Source organism: Lepidochelys kempii, chromosome 26, assembly GCF_965140265.1.
Source record: "Lepidochelys kempii isolate rLepKem1 chromosome 26, rLepKem1.hap2, whole genome shotgun sequence".
Classification (NCBI taxonomy): Eukaryota; Metazoa; Chordata; order Testudines; family Cheloniidae; genus Lepidochelys; species Lepidochelys kempii.
Window position 1 is genome coordinate 14704772 of NC_133281.1, and position 16853 is coordinate 14721624.

General features: G+C 55.8%; 1 protein-coding gene across 2 annotated transcripts; it reads left to right on the forward strand.

Moving 5' to 3' along the window:
• Nucleotides 1–226: 226 nt before the first annotated feature.
• On the forward strand, nt 227–16126 carry ARID5A (AT-rich interaction domain 5A). 2 transcript variants are annotated; one of them, XM_073325382.1, is made up of 7 exons: nt 227–487; nt 5028–5164; nt 8931–9120; nt 10121–10173; nt 12051–12148; nt 13023–13188; nt 13725–16126. In XM_073325382.1, exons 1-7 carry the CDS (start codon nt 484–486, stop codon nt 15291–15293), a joined length of 2217 nt encoding a protein of 738 aa, XP_073181483.1. In that variant the 5' UTR covers nt 227–483; the 3' UTR covers nt 15294–16126. The 2 variants fall into 2 exon arrangements, with proteins under 2 accessions (XP_073181483.1, XP_073181484.1); XM_073325383.1 differs by lacking the exons at nt 227–487; nt 5028–5164 and adding an exon at nt 5173–5273.
• The last annotated feature ends 727 nt before the right edge of the window (nt 16127–16853 follow it).

Genomic DNA, 16853 nt, shown 5'->3' on the forward strand with positions numbered 1-16853 from the left:
GGGACAGCGGCGCGCGGGCCGGGCGGGCTGAGGGGAGAGCGGCGCGCGCGGGCTGAGGGGACAGCGGCGCGCGGGCCGGGCGGGCTGAGGGGAGAGCGGCGCGCGCGGGCCGAGGGGAGAGCGGCGCGCGGGCCCGGCGGGCTGAGGGGAGAGCGGCGCGCGCGGGCCGAGGGGAGAGCGGCGCGCGGGCCCGGCGGGCTGAGGGGAGAGCGGCGCGCGGCACAGCGGCCGCGCACCCCGGGCCAACTACAACTCCCAGGGGCCCGAGCTGCGCGGGGCGGGTCCAGCCCTTAACTGACTGCGCCCTTCTCCTATGGGCCGCGCCCACCGGCCACCCCTGCCCAATCGGCGGGACGGGGCGGGGCGCCAGGCCGGCGAGGGGAGCGAGTTGCTGCCTTCTCAGCCCGGACACTCCGGAGTCTCGCATGGGGCGGGCGGCGGCGTGGGGGCCGGGCGGGCGCTGAGGCCTCGGCGCTGCGGGCGATGGGTAAGAAACAGCCCTGCCGGGTCTTGGCCGGGCACCGTGTCCCCGCGCGGGCCGGGCCGGGCCGGGGGAGGGGGGGTAAGCTGAGGGGGAGAGTCTGGGCGGGGGGGCAAGTTACGGGCCCGACCGGTTCGGGGTTGGGGCGGGAGCCGGCTTCCGACCCCGGTGACGGTAAAACCTCCCGCGCCCCTGCCCGGCGGCCGGGGCTCGCCGGCCCTGTCCGCACGGCCGGGCCGCAGTTGTCCTCGGCGGCAGGTTCTTCAGGCGGGGCGGCGGCGGGCGGGAGTTTTTTTTTTTTTTCTCCTTGTCTCAAAAGTTTCTGGCTGCCGGGGGCTTCCCAGTCACTTTTTATCTCGCAATACACTTTTCTTTCTAGTTGGTAAATTTCAGCGCCGCGTCGGGCTCTGGCATCCCACTTCCTGTTGCGGTTTGCGATCTGTAGCAGTTCGCAGCTAATTTGTTGTGACAGCTGTCAGCAAGGGCCGGCCTCCCTCCCTCCCTCCCCCCCCCTCTCGCTGGTTCCCAGAAGAATCTGCCTGTTTTTCCCCTTCCCCGCCGCGGCCCCCAAAGGGTTAAGCGGAGGTACGGTACAGTGTGTACGCAGAATTCGGGTTCCATTGCACTCTGTCATTTCCCGAAAGCGGCTCGCTCTCCTCCTTTGAAGATGCTAACGGCCCCTCCTTCCGAGCCAAGAAATGGTTTGACCTTTTCAAGAACACTTTTTTTTTCTTTCTTTCTTTCTTTCTTTTTTTTTTTCACCCCCCTACGGCCGCGGAGAGGAATGGAGCCCCCCTGCTCACCCGAGCACGCTCCCGCGCCTTGGTAGTGTGAACAAGATACATGGTTCAGTAGTGGGCGGGGAGGGGGGGGTGCCTGTGCGTGAGTGACTCTGGAAATTGCAGATTGCTGCTGTGAAATACAAACATCTACTGTCATGGTTGGCAAAGGCAGAACCAAAAATCCAAAATGCCAGAGGACTCTGCTGTTCCAGATTAGATTGGAGTCGTCCTTCCTTGGGGGCTTCGTTAAATCGCACTCTCCCTTTCTCTATGCGCTGGAATATGTATGAGGTTGAGCACCCCCCCCTCCTCTCCCCCCCTCGCTGCCCTTTTGGGTAGGGTTTAGATGAGCTCGTGGGTCATTGGCATCTCTAATTTCTGTGATTCCCTGAAGTTTGGGAATGGATTTGCTGCACTTTCTTCCTTGCTGGCATTGGCACCCTACTGGTTCCTCTCTCTCACTCTTGTTTGTACTGAGTCCTTGATTTGTTAGCAAGGTTGGGGTGCTTTTGTTTTAAGGTTTCTTTTGTAGCAGGGTTGAAGCACCATGGCTGAAGCACAAGGGTCGGAGCCTGGAAAACTGGCTTCTATTCCTTGCTCTGCCATTGTGTGACCTTGGGTTAGTCCCACCCTTCCCCATTCTGTGCCTCAGTTTCCCCACCTGTAAAATGATGGTTATGATATTGCCCCATCACATTTGATGCTGTGGTATCAACATTAATCCACTAATGATGGGAGGATAAAGAACTGGTTTAAAGCAGCATGTCCAGCTCTTCTCTCTGGACTGGTGAAAGGAGAGTGCTGGCAGAGGAAGGGACACCACCATAAACTGTGTGAGCCCCCAACTGTGCAGAAGGGCAGCCCCGAAACAGGCACTTTGCCATCCCAGTAAAACTGCCAAGCAGGGTCCTGCGCGCAGCTGCCTTGCAAATAAACAGGTGCTTTTCAGTGTTGCAACCCAGATAAGACGCATCCCAACTGGCATGAAACAAAGAACAGTATAATACTGGATCCTCAGGATAGGAAATGAGGGTGGGGGGAAGGAACAACTGCTGGGATCTGCATAGGAAGAATGAAGCGGGAGCAGCAGGACTCTGCAGAGCAGAGGGGCAGATTCCTACATGTGAGGAGAGCCAAGTTGTGCTCTCACTCCTCCATATGCAACCCCCCCCCCCATGTCTCCAATGTCAGCACAGGCAGGGGTCTTCCCTGTTTATATAAGGAGAGGAGGGCACAGCTTGTCAACAAGCCGTGATCCATCCAGTATAACTGTTAGGAGAACTCCCTAATTAATGGTGTTCGGCTTGCGTTGTAATTAACAAAAACACCTGCACTTGACTCCTTTGTTTATTGGGAGTTGTGCTCTTGCCTCAGTGAGGGGTTCAGGTGTCTTTGTCCCTTCCTCTCCCTGCCTGTTCTCTGTGCCATGTTGATGAGCCCAGGCAGTTGAGGGGAGGGGGGGAAGAATTGACTCGCCGCCTTCCTCCCTCCCCCATAGTAGCTCCTGCCATAAGCTGGGTAAAAGACTCAAGCTGTTCTCTGCTCTGTTTCCCAAAGTTGTCATCATGTCCAGTAATCCTCTCAGAAGCCGGGCTTGTTTTGGCTGCCGTGCGTGGTGATCTCATGCCCAGAGAACATTAAACCGGCCAGTTTTCTCTCCCCTTTGTACAGTATGTGAAAGCGTTTTATGAGCTCGCTGACCCTGTGGGGCTGAGAACGACACAGCAAACACGAACTGGAGTAGGCTGGGCGTCCGAGCCTTGGGAACAGATCAGTGCTTGTTGTTCGAAGGGCTCCAGAAGGAGAGGTGGATATTTCACTAGCGTCAGAAGGAGAGACTGATGTGGCCTGGTTCTGATCCACTGGCTCTGGTTCCGATCTGCCCTCCCCTCAGCTTGGAAACAGGGGTTGTTGGAGTAGTAGGTGACCTCAGCCCGGCAGATGTTGCTCGCTCAGGCTCTGGCACCAGCAAAAGTGCAGAGTAGGAGGGGTTTTTTGTTTGTTTGTTTCTCTTCCTTCCTTGTTGTGTAAACAGAATCTATATTAAGCAGTTATGCAACATGGAATGAATCCCACAAGTGAAGAAGGATGGGGCGGGGCCTCTGCCCTGAATTCACAGCAGATCATGTACCATTCCAAGCCCCTTATTTCCAGAAACGTTGTGTTGTGTGGGAGTCGCTCAGCAAGGTTGCTTGCTGGACCACAGCCAAAGACAAGCTATGTCCCAGGTTCTGACTGGCGGTGGCTCCCCACTATGGCAATCAGGGGCCCTCCTCAGGAGAGGCCTCAGGACTGGAATTTGGCACTGGAACCTTGCTCTGCCACTGTCCTGCTATGTGATCTTAGCCAAGTCACAGCTCTGCTCAGTGCCTCAGTTTCCCCTCTTTCAATTTAGATTGTAAACTCTTCAGGGCAGGTAGGCGTCTGTGTAGCACCCAGCACAGCGGGGCCCTGATCTCAGTGTGGCCTCTAGACGCTACAGTAATACACCTCTTACAGTGTCCCGGCTGTGCTTCCCTTGGTCTGGCCCTTGGGCAGGAGTTTCCTGCTGGTTCTCTGGTCAGGGGTGGGCATACTTTTTTGTAATTATTCAATTGTCAGTTACTTTCGGGCTGCATTGGCAGCAGCACAGACCCAAATACTTGCTTTAGGCCTAATGGGGACACTGCAGGGCAGTCTGCCCAGCTCTACCCCCCTACTGACTTGGAGGGGTTGGGATTCTTCTATGAGCCAGGTGGGAACTGGTGAGGATTATTTAACTGCTGGGCGGTAGAGGGAGGTGGCCTCTACTCCGCTCTCACTGTCTATGGGCTCTTGTTGAAGAGCTTGAGGGGTGAAGGTTAGGACGTTTGATAGGGCAGAACTAGCAGGAGTGGTTAGGGGCTGCAGGAGACCTAAGACAGGTCTCCATGTCTTGCGTTGTCTCAGGAAATGACTGGGGAAGTGGAAGGGTCTCTCCACTTGCCCGCTGGGGCTGGGGGGTGGTTTCCCATCCCTCCTCAGCAACTGAAGGGAGAGTGAGCCACCTGCCAGAGGCAGTTAGCCGAGCGTCTGGCAGGAACGGATGTGGCTGAGGTGGGGAAGCGTTCACAGCTCTGCACTGGCTCCCACGGCTCCAGGAAGCCACCCTGAAAGCGAAAGCAGTGGCCAGACGGCCCACCATCAGGAGCTGTTGACAAACATGTATATCTCTGAACAGGATGCAAGGCAGATACCTGCGTCACAGAGGTCTCTGTTCTTGGAAAGCCTGCCTGTCCTGGGGCCAAGTCCGGGGCAGTGGGTCCCTCTGGCATGTCTGAGGCTGAAGAGTGTCCCTCTCTGGAGTTCTGACTGGGTTCAGCTGGGGGCTGGCCCCCTGTGCAGAGCTGGGACCTCCCTCAGAAAGGGTGGTGTGTAGCAATGAACCATGGGTCCACGCATGAAATCCTGAGAGACCCAACTGTTCCCTGAGTTCAGGGCTGTGCAGGTCTGGGCATCTGGGTCTCCATCCATTGGAGAGTCCTGGGAAGTCTGGATCCAGATCCAGCTCTGCACCCTGCGTTTGAGGGGAGGGAAGGTTGGATCCTGGGTTACTGATGCTGGAAACTGGGGCCCTGCAGCATTTGAGGGACTGATCACATGTATTCCCTAGTACATGTATCTATCTGTCTGGTGTCTCACTCTGCTGTGTGTGTGCACAGAGTATGGAGAGAACCTCCCCTTGATTTGCATGGTTGTTTGGGCCTTTTGCTTCTCAGTGGTTTCTCCATCTTCTTTGGCCACAGCACTCAGCTTCAAAGGGAAGAGGAAGAAGAAGACTTCCACAATGGAGGCTGCTGGGCCAGGACCTGTGGAAGAGGCTGATGCTGTGAAGCCTGGACCCGAGGGGAGCCAGAGCACTGTGGACCCACTGGACCAGGTGGTGAGTGAGAAACAGCATGAAGTTCTCTCCTCGTCTCCCATTGGAGTTTCTTGAGTCACTCAGCCTTCTCCGTGAAATGAGAATGGGGAGCTTGAAACCTCTGAGGGAGGTGTGTAAAGGATGCTGTTATTTTGTTATTTGGGTACCTGTGTCCATAGCTGCATTGGTGTTCGACAGGCAGCAACTGACCGCAATGCTCCGGGAACAATAGCTGAAATTCCTGTGCAGCCTAGCGCAGGGGGAATCTCTCTTCTTCCCCTTGGCGGCAAACAGTTGTTAAAGGCTGTTTCATCGCTGTTCCAGCATACCCCGATAGGTGTCTGTATGAAAAGACAGCCCTGGACTTTGGGTTGGTCTCACTCTTATTCTAGATGAAGGGAAAACAACAAATTATAAAGTCAAGCCTCCAGGGAAGAGAGGGTTGTTTTATTTGTATTATCGTAGGTGACCCAGTCCTGGCCTGGGACCTTGTTGGGCTGGGTGCTGTACAGCCCCCGAACAGAGAGAGGGTACCTGCACCAAAGTACATGATGAGAGCTGACAGGCAGAGGCAGAGCACAAGGAAGCAATGAGACAGTGTTGTCTACCTGGGCAGGGCAGACACAGGGTGGGGAAAGGGGCAGAACGCACCAGCAGAGTGAACCATGGGATGCAAGCAAATGGCAAGTTAGTGCCAGGATTTTTTTTCTTAAGATCAGCTAAAGGGAAAGAAAAGGGACAGGGATGAGGGGGAGAGGGTTGGAGGGGCAGATGTGAAGTGACATGGAGATGAAGGGACTATGGGGGAGACTGTGTGCATCGCTTTTATAACCTGCTGCCTCAGCTTGGCCTCCGTTGCCAGCTCCCCCTGAAGCCAGGCTCCTTGGATGCAGAGCCATTCCATAGAGTGGCTACGGAATTCTGCATGGGGCCTGTTTGCCTGGGCAGGGCTGACTTGCACCTGCATCAGTCCCTTATTTGCACCTGCAACATGCAGCAAAGGCGTATCCCTTACCATAGAGAAGACCCAGAACTTGGTTTTTATAAATAGAAGGGGATGATCGATGAGGGGATGATCGATTGAGGCTGCTGGATGCAGATAAGACTCAGGGGTTCTCCTGAACTTCCAGACAAGTGCAACCTGTGCTGCTGAAGCAGTTGTGCAACAGACTACTGATTCTGCTGCACTCCTAGGTGTGCAAACCTGCCCGGTGCTCAGTTTGTGCACACATAGGTGTGCACCATCTGCAGCAGGGAGTCGGAAGCCAGGCTGTGACTGAGACACTGAGAGTGTTTTGGGGCAAGGCACATTACAGGCCTCTGGAATAATCGGTGCAGTTATGGAATTGAGACCATTTCCAGGAATGGTGACAACCCAAAAGAGAAAGCAGATGCTCAGATTGTCCGTCTGCATCACGTGAAACTGAGAGGGGAGCCACAGGGCCAAGGAACTAGTGAGGGGGAAATGGGTGAAGGGCAGTCAGGAAAGTCATGTCCACCTTTGTCTCTCACTGAGCATTGCTGCCCTTGCTGCATGGAGCATGTTGCATAGTTATGTATGCTGCTGGGTGCACGTGGCCCCATGCTGCTCTGTGAAAGGCCTGTGGGAGTGCACCCAGCCCAGTGGAGGTCACTGCATGGATCATGTGGGCCGTAGGAAGCGTGTCCGTTCTCTCTTTTGGGGGAGATGCCCCCTTACTTTACCAGAGGCCTGTGGCTTCTCCATTGTGGAAGGTTGTGAGTTCTGTTCCTCCTGTTGCTTGTAGGCATCTGCCTGCCTGCGGGGCCTGTTCCATGGCTCCTGGCCACAGAACCTTCCACAGGACTGTCGCGTGAGACTGATGTGTCCCTCCTCATCCACTTCTGCTGTCAATTTAAAGTCCTCCTAGGTTGCAGCCATGGGGTGGGTGTAAGTCGTACAGCCTCCCTGGGTCGAGTGTTGGGTTACACTGGTTCTTGTCAATCCATTATCTCCCCAAGCACTATGGAAACTCACATATGATGCCTTGTGCCTTTGTGGACACATTTAAGGGGCACCTGCCACTTCCATCGTGGTGGGGAGAGAGATGGGATGGATACGAAAGAGACCTACCCCTTGGTCCTGAGAGTGAGGGGTGTAGACTGCGTGAGTCCTCAGCACTGGGTGGCTGGTGTGATTGCTAAAGATGGGACTAGAGACAAAGTGTCCCCAGCAATCCCCTGCCGTGGGCCTAGCTGCTGTGACAGCCATGGCAGGACACACCATAACCCTGCTCCCATTAAATGGCACTGGATGTCTTAGGTGACCAATAATGGCAGACCATGCCTCTCGCTCTGTGGGCCACCAGTGTTGATCCAATCTAGGAAAAATTGTTCCTCGCTGAGAGTTGTTCTGGTGAAAGGAGTTTGGTGAAGTGGTTCATTCACTCAGTCTGGTTTCCAACAGACAGGTGGCTGCTTCACCGAAACCACTGCCACAGCCAACTTGAGTGGGTAGGCTTAGGAGAGCGGGCGAGGACCAGATGGTGTACAAAGCATGTCTCGTGCCCTAGAGGAGAGGTCTGTCCCATCAGGGCAGGCCTGAGTGGGTTGTGGTGGTGCTGAGTGGGTTTGAGAAACTTGCCCTGTGGCAGAGGCCTTGAATTGCCAGGACTCTCGCTCATGCACCAGTCCCCCGCACTGAATTCACTGCGGTTTAAAAAAGGAAAAGGAGGCCCAGAAATAGCTCAGCAGCTAAAATAACACCACTGTCACAAGCAGTTAAAAGAATAGAAAGAAGAAAAAGTGCTGGGAGCTGAGCAGCTGCTTTGCCCAAAAATAGCAACAAGTTTTATAACTCTGGAAAATGTAGAACAAACAAACGAGAAACATTTTTAGCCGAGAGAGAGAGAGAGAGAGGATGAGAGCGAGTATTTCTGCCCTTCTGTTTTCCTGGAAGCTGTTCCTCGTGTTCTCACACAGCTCCAGTGCTCTGACCAACTTGGCTGCCTTCCCAGCCGGGAGAATAATAAACTCTGGCTCTCACTCTTTAGTTGCACAAGTCTGTTACTCTCCGGAGCTAATAAAATGCCTCCGACCGCAAAACACCTCTCGATGGTATTTAGAGCAGTGTACAATGCAGCATGGCATTCGGTGAAAACCCCACTGGTGGGAATAGAACCCAGGAGTCCTGACTCCCAGTTCACTGCTGCAAGTGTGTATCCAGCAGGCAGAGTCGTGCAGATGTGTTTGGGGGTGTCCAAGATTAGGTTGAAAAGAGGCAAGAAGATGTGAAGCTTCAGTAACTCTCTTATCATCCCTGCCATTCTGTAAGTTGCCTTGCATTGTTCCCCTCCTTGCTGAGGGACTCTGGGGGCAACTGGTCCTGGATCCTGGCCCTCCAGCCTGCACAGCTGTTCTGAAGCAAACATGAGCTAGGTTGTGGGAGCTGCTGCTGCTCCTCAGCTGTGCATATCTAGGAGGGTTAAGGAATTAATACAGTCCCCCCGTCCGTTCCCCCCCCACACACACACACACAAATGCAGTCTTCTCTGGATTCAGGATGGCTTTAGCCGGCTCTGTGTGGCAAATGCATGCAAGCTGGGTGACCTAGTGGCAATGGCCTGGCAGTCAGGACTCCTGGTACAATTCCTGGCTCTGATAGGAAGCATGGTCCAGTGAGTAGAGTGTGGGCTGGGAGCCAGGACTCCCGGGTTCTATTCCTGGCTCTGCCATGGACTCTCTGTGTGAGCTGAGGCAGGTCCCCTCCCTCTCTGTCCTTTGGCTTCCCCACCTCATTTGGTGATTGCCTGGCTGTGTTTCTCTGCAGGACTCTCCAGCGCTGAAGCCAGACAGCAGCTCCGAAGAGGAGCAGAAGAGGCTGGTGGAGGAGATGGGGGATGAACAGGCATTGAGCAGGGAGAAGGAAGAGGAGCAGGCCTTCCTGGTCAATCTCTACAAGTTCATGAAGGACCGTCACACGCCCATCGAGAGAGTGCCTCATCTTGGCTTCAAGCAGAGTGCGTCCATTTACCTTGCACGCGTCCACTCATTTCTCCTGTCACAGCTTACTGCTCAGCTTCTCATAACTGTGTCTTGGGGTGGGGGGGCAGAATTCCAGAATCCTTTGCTGGTTCCCAGCCCAGGTGGCACTGCAGGAGTGGGTTTAGGAGTGACATGCCAGCCACCTCTTCAGGGCCGGCCTATGAGAGGCTGACACATCCATGTAACAGCCAGCCATAGACTGGGGGCAGGAAGTGGGGCTACCCCAGGACAAGTGCCAGTGATTCCCCCTCCACGACTGGCAGGCCCAGGCCTGTTGGCTGAGTAACCTGCCAGCACCACGAGCAATGAGCACCACTCAGTGGCCCAAAGGAAGCAAACTGTTGCTGCTCGTGAGATCCTTGTGCAGGTGGCTCACAACAATTCAAGGGTGGCTTTTTGAGTGACCAGAACTCCCCATCCCAGGCCCTGCATGGATGGGGGTGTTATCTATGCTGCGCCCTCTGGAGCAGGGTGTGAGGGGGTGCTAATGGCAGAGAGCGAAAGGAGAAAGCCATCGTATGTGGTGAAGCTTACTGCTCTGATCTCTGTCAGTGCCTTGGCCATGCCGGCCAGGTGGGCAGCTTCCTTGCGACAGTGCCTCTGTGCTCTCTGGGACCATAACAGTCTGCTAATCTTCCTTGTGGCAGTGCCCTGCCCAAGCCACCCAGTGTCCCAGCACTAACCTCTCCCCAAAAGGCAGCACAGCAGCTGGTCTCCAGGCATGACACGCTGCGGTGCTCCCTATACATCCTGTGTACGGAACCCTGCCCTGGCTGACGACCCTGCGTCATGTTGCTAATGGCCCATCTTGTAGCTCCCATTAAAGTCAATGGAGGCTGCTCTCACACAACCTCCAAGAGTCTGACTGACAGGACTGCTGGTGATGAAGGGTGAGTAGTGCCTTGGGACAGGTGTCATGAAACATTAGCCCACTGACCTGTCCTCACTCCTTGCCCATTCCTTGTCTTTGTCTAGTTAACCTGTGGAAGATCTACAAAGCTGTGGAGAAGCTGGGAGCATATGAGCTGGTAAGAAGCGTGGAACTGAATTACTGGGGCAGGGACCCCGCTGCCATCACCCTTATGCTGCCCTGTTGCAGGGTCATCTCTTTAGCAAAGTGGGACACAACTTCCTCTGGAGCCTAAATCTGTTGCTATGTGCAGCAGCTGGGAGCAGGACAGGGTTTAGAGGATCATGGCGGACTGTCCTAGGCTGTGGCCAAACTCCTGTTCAAACAGGTCTCGGCTGCAATGCTGCAGCGCTGGGGCAAGGCTTCTTGGCATGGAAGAGACCTCCCAGAGTCTCTCAGCTGAGGTGGAACTGCCATTGCTTCCAGCCAGAATCATGCCCGGAGGGCTGAAGGTAGTCCCTGGTGCACAAAGCTGTGGTGGCCAATCCGTGCTGTTAGTGCTGATCTCGGCCCCAGTGACCCCACTCGGAACGAAGGGAAGGGGCTCAGAAGCTGGTGTAGACTTCCCTTCGGGCTCTTCTGCAGCAGAACTGCAAAGATGGTATCGCTGGGGTGTCCCAGCTGATTCATGCTTCCCTGCAACAAGCAAATCCACTGCGTTAGAGGGGGAGGGACAGGGGCGTCTTGGTGAAGTTCATGGTTCAGGTCCTGGAGCAAGGGACAGCGCACACAGCTGCTGATTGGGACAGACAGTGCAGTGCAATAAGCAAAGCACAGTGCTGGACCTGGAGGGAGAGGGGTGGAGAACCTAGTCCCTGGGACATTGGCAGCCAGGGCAAGAGAGTTTGGGGGAAAGGGAAAGGTACCCTGCTCAGCCCCGTAGAGCTAGAGCGGTGTGCAGAGTCCTGGAGCTGACCTTTTAAAGGCCCTGCCCTGCTGAGGCTGGTGGGCATGAGAGAGTTAACCAGGCACCTGGTGATTTATCTCTCTGAGCAGAGGAGCGCTGGCATCTCCTGCTGCCTCTTCCTGTCCCTGGTGGATTTAACGGGCAGAAGGGGGAGGGGACTTTGCTGCAGAATGAACGTTTTCCTTCATGTTGGCACTTTGCTTGGCTCAGCTAATTTCCTCCCCATCGCCCCATCTGTTCCTGCGAACGGCAGCAATGAGAGTTGCTGGCGCCAGCACCTGTGTGGAGCGCCATGGGGAGGGGAGGCTGCCTGGAGCCCGCAAGGGGGCTCTCCAGCTCCAGACACCAGTGGGATGGAGCATGTGGTGTTTTCAGCAAGTTGACCAAAAGCCCTGCCACCTGCAGATGACCCACCCTGGGGTGAGGGGAATGGATCTAATTAGCTCCCATCACTTAACTCTTCCCTGGCTCCCAGTGCAGCACGGTGCTGATTGCTGCTATGGGGAAGGATGGCTTGGGGGTCAAAGCAGGACAGCAGGAGGTCCCAGCATAAGCAATAGGGCCTGCACTGGTGCTGACAGGTTGTGCCTCTGTACACCAGTACTGCGCTGGAACTGGAAAGCCTGGGTTCTGTTCTAGCTGTGCCGTTGTTGCTCTGTGGCTGGTTTCCCCTGCTGTAAAACGTGACGGTCACAGCCTTAGGCTGGATCCCAACAGGTGTCCCGTGATCTGTGTGCTGGTATCCTGTCCTCAGCCATGGCCCTGTCGTGAGGCTCCATGGAGGGCTGGATGTAGTCTCAGGCGTTAGTGCAAGGAGCATCCATCAGCAGGTCCAAGAACCTAGGCCCAAGGATGCCAGCTCTAACACAGAACCTGCGGTCAGCTCCTTGGGTGCTCCCCAACCCTGAGCTTTGGAGGGGAGCTGCTGTCGCCATCCCAGCCCAGGCACCCCAGATTCCTGTGCTGGCAGGGCCTCTCCCTGCTCTGCAGCAGGGCACATCGCTGGGGTAAGGCAGGCTGTGCAAGGTGCTCCTGGATGCTGTGGACACAGCATCCCCAGTAGGTCTCATTCTCCCCTTCTTTTGCAGGTCACAGGAAGACGCCTCTGGAAGAACGTGTATGATGAGCTGGGGGGCAGCCCTGGAAGCACCAGCGCGGCCACCTGCACCCGGAGGCACTACGAGAGGTACTGGCCCTCCTGCCTATGCCACAGCCCTGGAGGCACAAACTGGAAGAGCAGCCAGCCCTCCTGGAGTGCCTCACCTCAGCTAGCTGCCAGTGTCACCAGGAGCAGCCACGGACGGCTGCCCTTGAGGCCTCGGTTTGAGTGTCCGCCCTGCCAGCCAGGCTGTGAGGTCTGTCCTGGCGACCGGCACTGTCTGTGGTGCTGAGCCCACACTAACACAGCAGGGGGCTTGCTCCCTCTGCGGCACATGAGGTTTGAGCTGGTTACTGTGCCTCTCATGCAGGCAGCAGAAACTCCTGCTCCTCAATCCAGTGGTCCCAGGTCTGACCCCTGCTGAGGTCACTCTTCCACTCCTGGGTCCCCAGATCAGTAGCTTCCAGTTAACATCACCCTACATCTGCTGCTTCCCACCTTGTGCCCACCCTATGTGTAAACTGGGTACCCCGGCAAGTCCTGCCCCTTTGCTCTGTGCCTCAGTTTCCCCATCTGTAAAATGGTGTGTGGTACCACCCTTACTCTGCAGGTTGTGGCAGGGATGCACCCAACCATGTTTGAGGTATTTGCGGATCCTCCGATGGAAGGGACCAGAGAAGAGTGGGGTGGGGGGAGCAGCCCAATTGTTGGCGGACATACAGGTCCCTGAGGATGCTGGTTGCACCTGCTAGGGTGTAGCAGTGCCGGAATCTGGTGCTTCCTCCTAGGAACACAGGTACTGCTGCGTAGGCCTAGTGCCATTGCTGTGCTCTGCCCGAGCCCAGCCAAGTCCTCTGCAGTGGGTCATGGTTAGGGTGGGGAGGGCCTGCCTGTCTCAGTGGAACTGGGCTCCTCTGGGCCACTGTCCCTGATTCATGCACTTGGCCTCTCTGTCCTGCAGGCTGGTCCTCCCGTATGTGCGACACCTGAAGGGCGAGGATGACAAGCCCCTGCCCCCTGCCAAGCCCCGGAAGCAGTACAAGGTCTCCAGGGAGCCCCGTGGGGAGCAGGGCGATGACGCAGCTGAAAAGAGCAAGAGAGTCAAGAAGGAGAAAAGCGGAGATCAGGTGCAGGACTGGGCCAAGCTGGGCCAACCCCTCCTCAGGGTCTCTCAACAGCAGTCTCCAGACCATTGCTCCTGACAGTGCTCATGCTGCAAGGAGAGATACTGGGGGCTATGCTGGGGCGAGGGACTGGGCAGGGAGAAAAGCTTCTGAGAGAACAGAACTGCAATGGGCTGTGGAGCAGCAGGGAGGAGGAGGAGGCTGTGACTGGACGCCTGGGGGAAGAGAACAAAGGAGTGGGCAAGTGTGGGAGCTGGAGAGCTGGCCCCCCATGGCTTTCAGGGGGGACTCCAACAGGTTGGTGGATCTGGACAGCTGTAGTTAGAAGTTCAGGTTAGAATGGGGAGCTCTTACTATAGTGGCTGAGGAGGAGTGGGAGCTGCTCACCCAGGTCAGGGGTTGGCCTGGGAGCGCCCCTCTGCATTTAGCAGATGAGTGGGGGCTGTGTCCTGTGCCCCCTCTGACCCTACCCTGGCTCTGCTCACAGGAGTGTGCTCAGCCCTTTCCCAGCGCTCATGGTCCCATCCCTTGGGTTGCAGGTTTTGCCTGAGAAGGTGAAGCCGGATACCTCTGCCATTCCAAAACGAGGCAGGGAGACTGTGACAGATGGCCCCGAGCAGAGCCGACCAGGAGACCGAGCTGAGGGGCTCCCCCTTTCGAACACCAAGGACTTGGCCAAGAGCCAGCCATCCATGAGCTGCCACAGCAACTGCAGGGCCCACGGCTGCTCGGAGGCCTACAAACGGCTCTTCTCCAGCTTTTACTTCAAGGGGAACCATGGCATCATGTCTCCCTTGGCCAAGAAGAAGCTGCTGGCTCAAGTGAGCAAGGCTGAATCCTTGCACTGTCATGAGAGACATCTGAGCCATTGCCCAGAAGGCAAGAAATCCAGGTCTGCAGGGCTCCCCTGCCCCAGCCCAGAGCTCGACTCCAACAGGCCATCAGTCATTCATCAGAGCAAAGAGGGAAGGAGCCCTGTTCCAGAGGGGGATGATGCCAATGACCCAGCCCAAGCGTGCCTCCCCCCTAACAAAGGGGAGGGGGCACCGTGCCCAAAGGGATCTCTGAGCCCCAGAGGCAGCCAGATATTTCCGAGGACAGAGGACGGGAGTTCAGGGCGCCACCTCTCCCCTGCTCCTGCAATCTTCACTGGCCACTTCCATGCGTACAGAAGTGAGGTTCTGAAACCCGTGAGCTGCCACCCCCTACGAGGCCCGATGGAGTATTTTCGGGGCTTCAAGGATTTCCCAGAGTCTCTCTCCATCTATCAGCAGCCAGGCAAGGACCTGCAGCCAGCCAACCTCACTCGGAAGAGGCGGGAGGGTACGGAGGGTTGTGTGGAGCAGCCAGAAGATCTGCGCAGCAAAGCGAGCCAGGCCCCGCCCTCCTGGAGCAGAGACAGCCAGGGACCCTCTGCTTTCTATAAAGGCAGCTCTGCGGGGAGCAGAGGTTCTCCCTTTGCCAGTGTGAAAGCCTGCTGGGTCCCACCCATGGCCAGCTTTGCCAAGGCCAGTCCCCCGCTGCCCAAGAATGGCGGGCTCGTCCAGCCCATCCCACAGAACCAGGTGGGCAGCCCTGCCCTGGGCCCCGGGCCAAGGAGCAAGCGCAGTCTGGAGGAGGAGGGCTTTGTTCATGGGAAGAAGCTAAAGGCTGTCTCGCCTCTCATCAAGGGAGTGGAGCCAAAGGACAAACGCGGCGAGTCGCCGAGCCTCCAGCAGGGCCTGGCCAAGCCCCAGGCCGTGGTGCCAAGCCCCAGCTTCCCAGCACCGCTCCCCTCTGCTGCAAGGCAGGATAGTTACAAAGGGACGATGCTGAGGTTCCCGGTGAACTTTGGCACCCCCGCGGACCATTTAAAGGGCCAGTCCTCTTCACTGATTCCTTCGCTCTCTGTCAGCCCATTTGTCATCCCTGCGTTTCCAGGCCACTTATTAGCTGCCTCCACTCAATCCTCAGACCTCTGCCGGCCGCTGGCTGCCAGCCTAGTGCACTACCCTACGTCTTACGACAGCTCGCTGCGCCAGAGGCTGTACCCTGTGTCGACGTGGCACAATCAGCCAACGTACGCCTCCCCTCACGGGACCACCTTTCACCGGAACAACAAGCTGTAGCCACTGGCATGGACCCTGTCACTTGTGGAGAGAGAGGTTTCTACTGATGGGAGTGGGTCCCAGCCAGCCATGGCGCAGGAGTAGGACACTCAGTAACACTGCAGCTGTGCTGCATCTCGCCTTTGGAGCTGCCCCAGTCCCGTGGCCTTGTATTGCAAAGCAATCAGAGAATATACGGACAGTGTGGACCACATCATTTTTACTCTTGATCTTTGAGCTTTATTTGTAACTGACATCGTACGCTGGGGACTTCAACACACACGTGTTGTGGGTTTTTAAAAAAAACAAACAAACGGGAGCAAAATAGGTTCTGGAGATTTCTCTTAATGCCAGAGGTGACCCCATCCATCTTGTAATCGCTCAGACAAGTAGGTTCCAAAGTGCAGCGCGAACGTGGATGTTGTCGGTCCATGATCCTTAATAGCAGGACTGAAAATAGGAGTGTAAAGACAGGGAGAGAAGAAAAATTCAAATGAACTAACCAGTACTGTTTCTAGGGTATCCCACTATGCCAGCTGAGTTTTTGGGGTGCTCTATGATCCATGTTACAGAGCACTAGCTCTTCTGATCTAAAACAGTGCGAGTTTATTTCAGTTGAGTCGCCTCAAGGACAGGAATCATGGGTTTAAATTTCCAGAGGCTTGGGGGAAGGGAGTTAAAACACCCATTGGTTTTGCAGAGCCCTGAAATGCTTTGAGACGTTCCCAAGCTACTCCCATCCCAACGTGACACTGTCTGTGGAAGCTCCTGTGGATCTCTCCAAAGGCTGCGTTGGTCTGATTGGAAGCATCTAGGTGGTCTACAATAAAACTGCCCAAGATGGTGCAAAATGGGTAGAGTGTTTGGGGTCTGTGTGATCTCTGGGACTGTGGCGGGAGGAGGAAGAGGCCCATCAAGAGTGGTCAATACTAAGCAAATAGTGTATGCGGTGCGTATGCTTTGTGATGATTGCATTGTCACTTAAGGAAGCACATGTGATGGGGACCTGCTGACCCGGCACTATGTCCAGGGCTGGTGAGGAATAGCTCTCTTGGGAACAGGCTGGCACCACCTTGCAAGAAGGTGGTTGGATGCTGCTGCAGGAGTGAGCAGCAAACGGTACTGCCTGTCCTCACATAGGGTGTAAGCACTGGTACAACTCCACTGACTTCAGCGGGGTTAATCACACTGGTGGGACTAGGAGATGTGAATTCTGACTCCTGCTCCTGTCTGTTTCAATGCCAAACCTGTCCACTGACTTCAGTGGGAGCAAGTTCAAGGCCTTGAAAGAGTTAAAGATGCAGAATCTTAAAGTTGGCAGGAAACTAAGACTTTTTGCCACCTCAGCTGTGGGATCTTGGGAGTTGCTCAGCTTCTGCAAGTGCTGCCGCGTTCAAAACTACTGCTCCGACTGCAATGCCTCCTGCATGTTAGAAATGGGAATTTCTGCCTGCCCCTCTGGCCATCCTTCCCTTGTGTAGTGTTGGTGAAGGGCATATCTGGACTCTCCTTCTAATCCTTGGTTCAGCTTCCTCGAACAAACCCTCTTCTCTAATTCAGTGACACCCCTCCCCGCCCCCG

Coding starts and splice junctions, on each gene's coding strand:
- ARID5A (XM_073325382.1), top strand. Junction 10,174..12,050: donor AGCTGGGAGCATATGAGCTG/GTAAGAAGCGTG, acceptor CTTCTTTTGCAG/GTCACAGGAAGACGCCTCTG. Junction 13,189..13,724: donor AGGAGAAAAGCGGAGATCAG/GTGCAGGACTGG, acceptor CTTGGGTTGCAG/GTTTTGCCTGAGAAGGTGAA.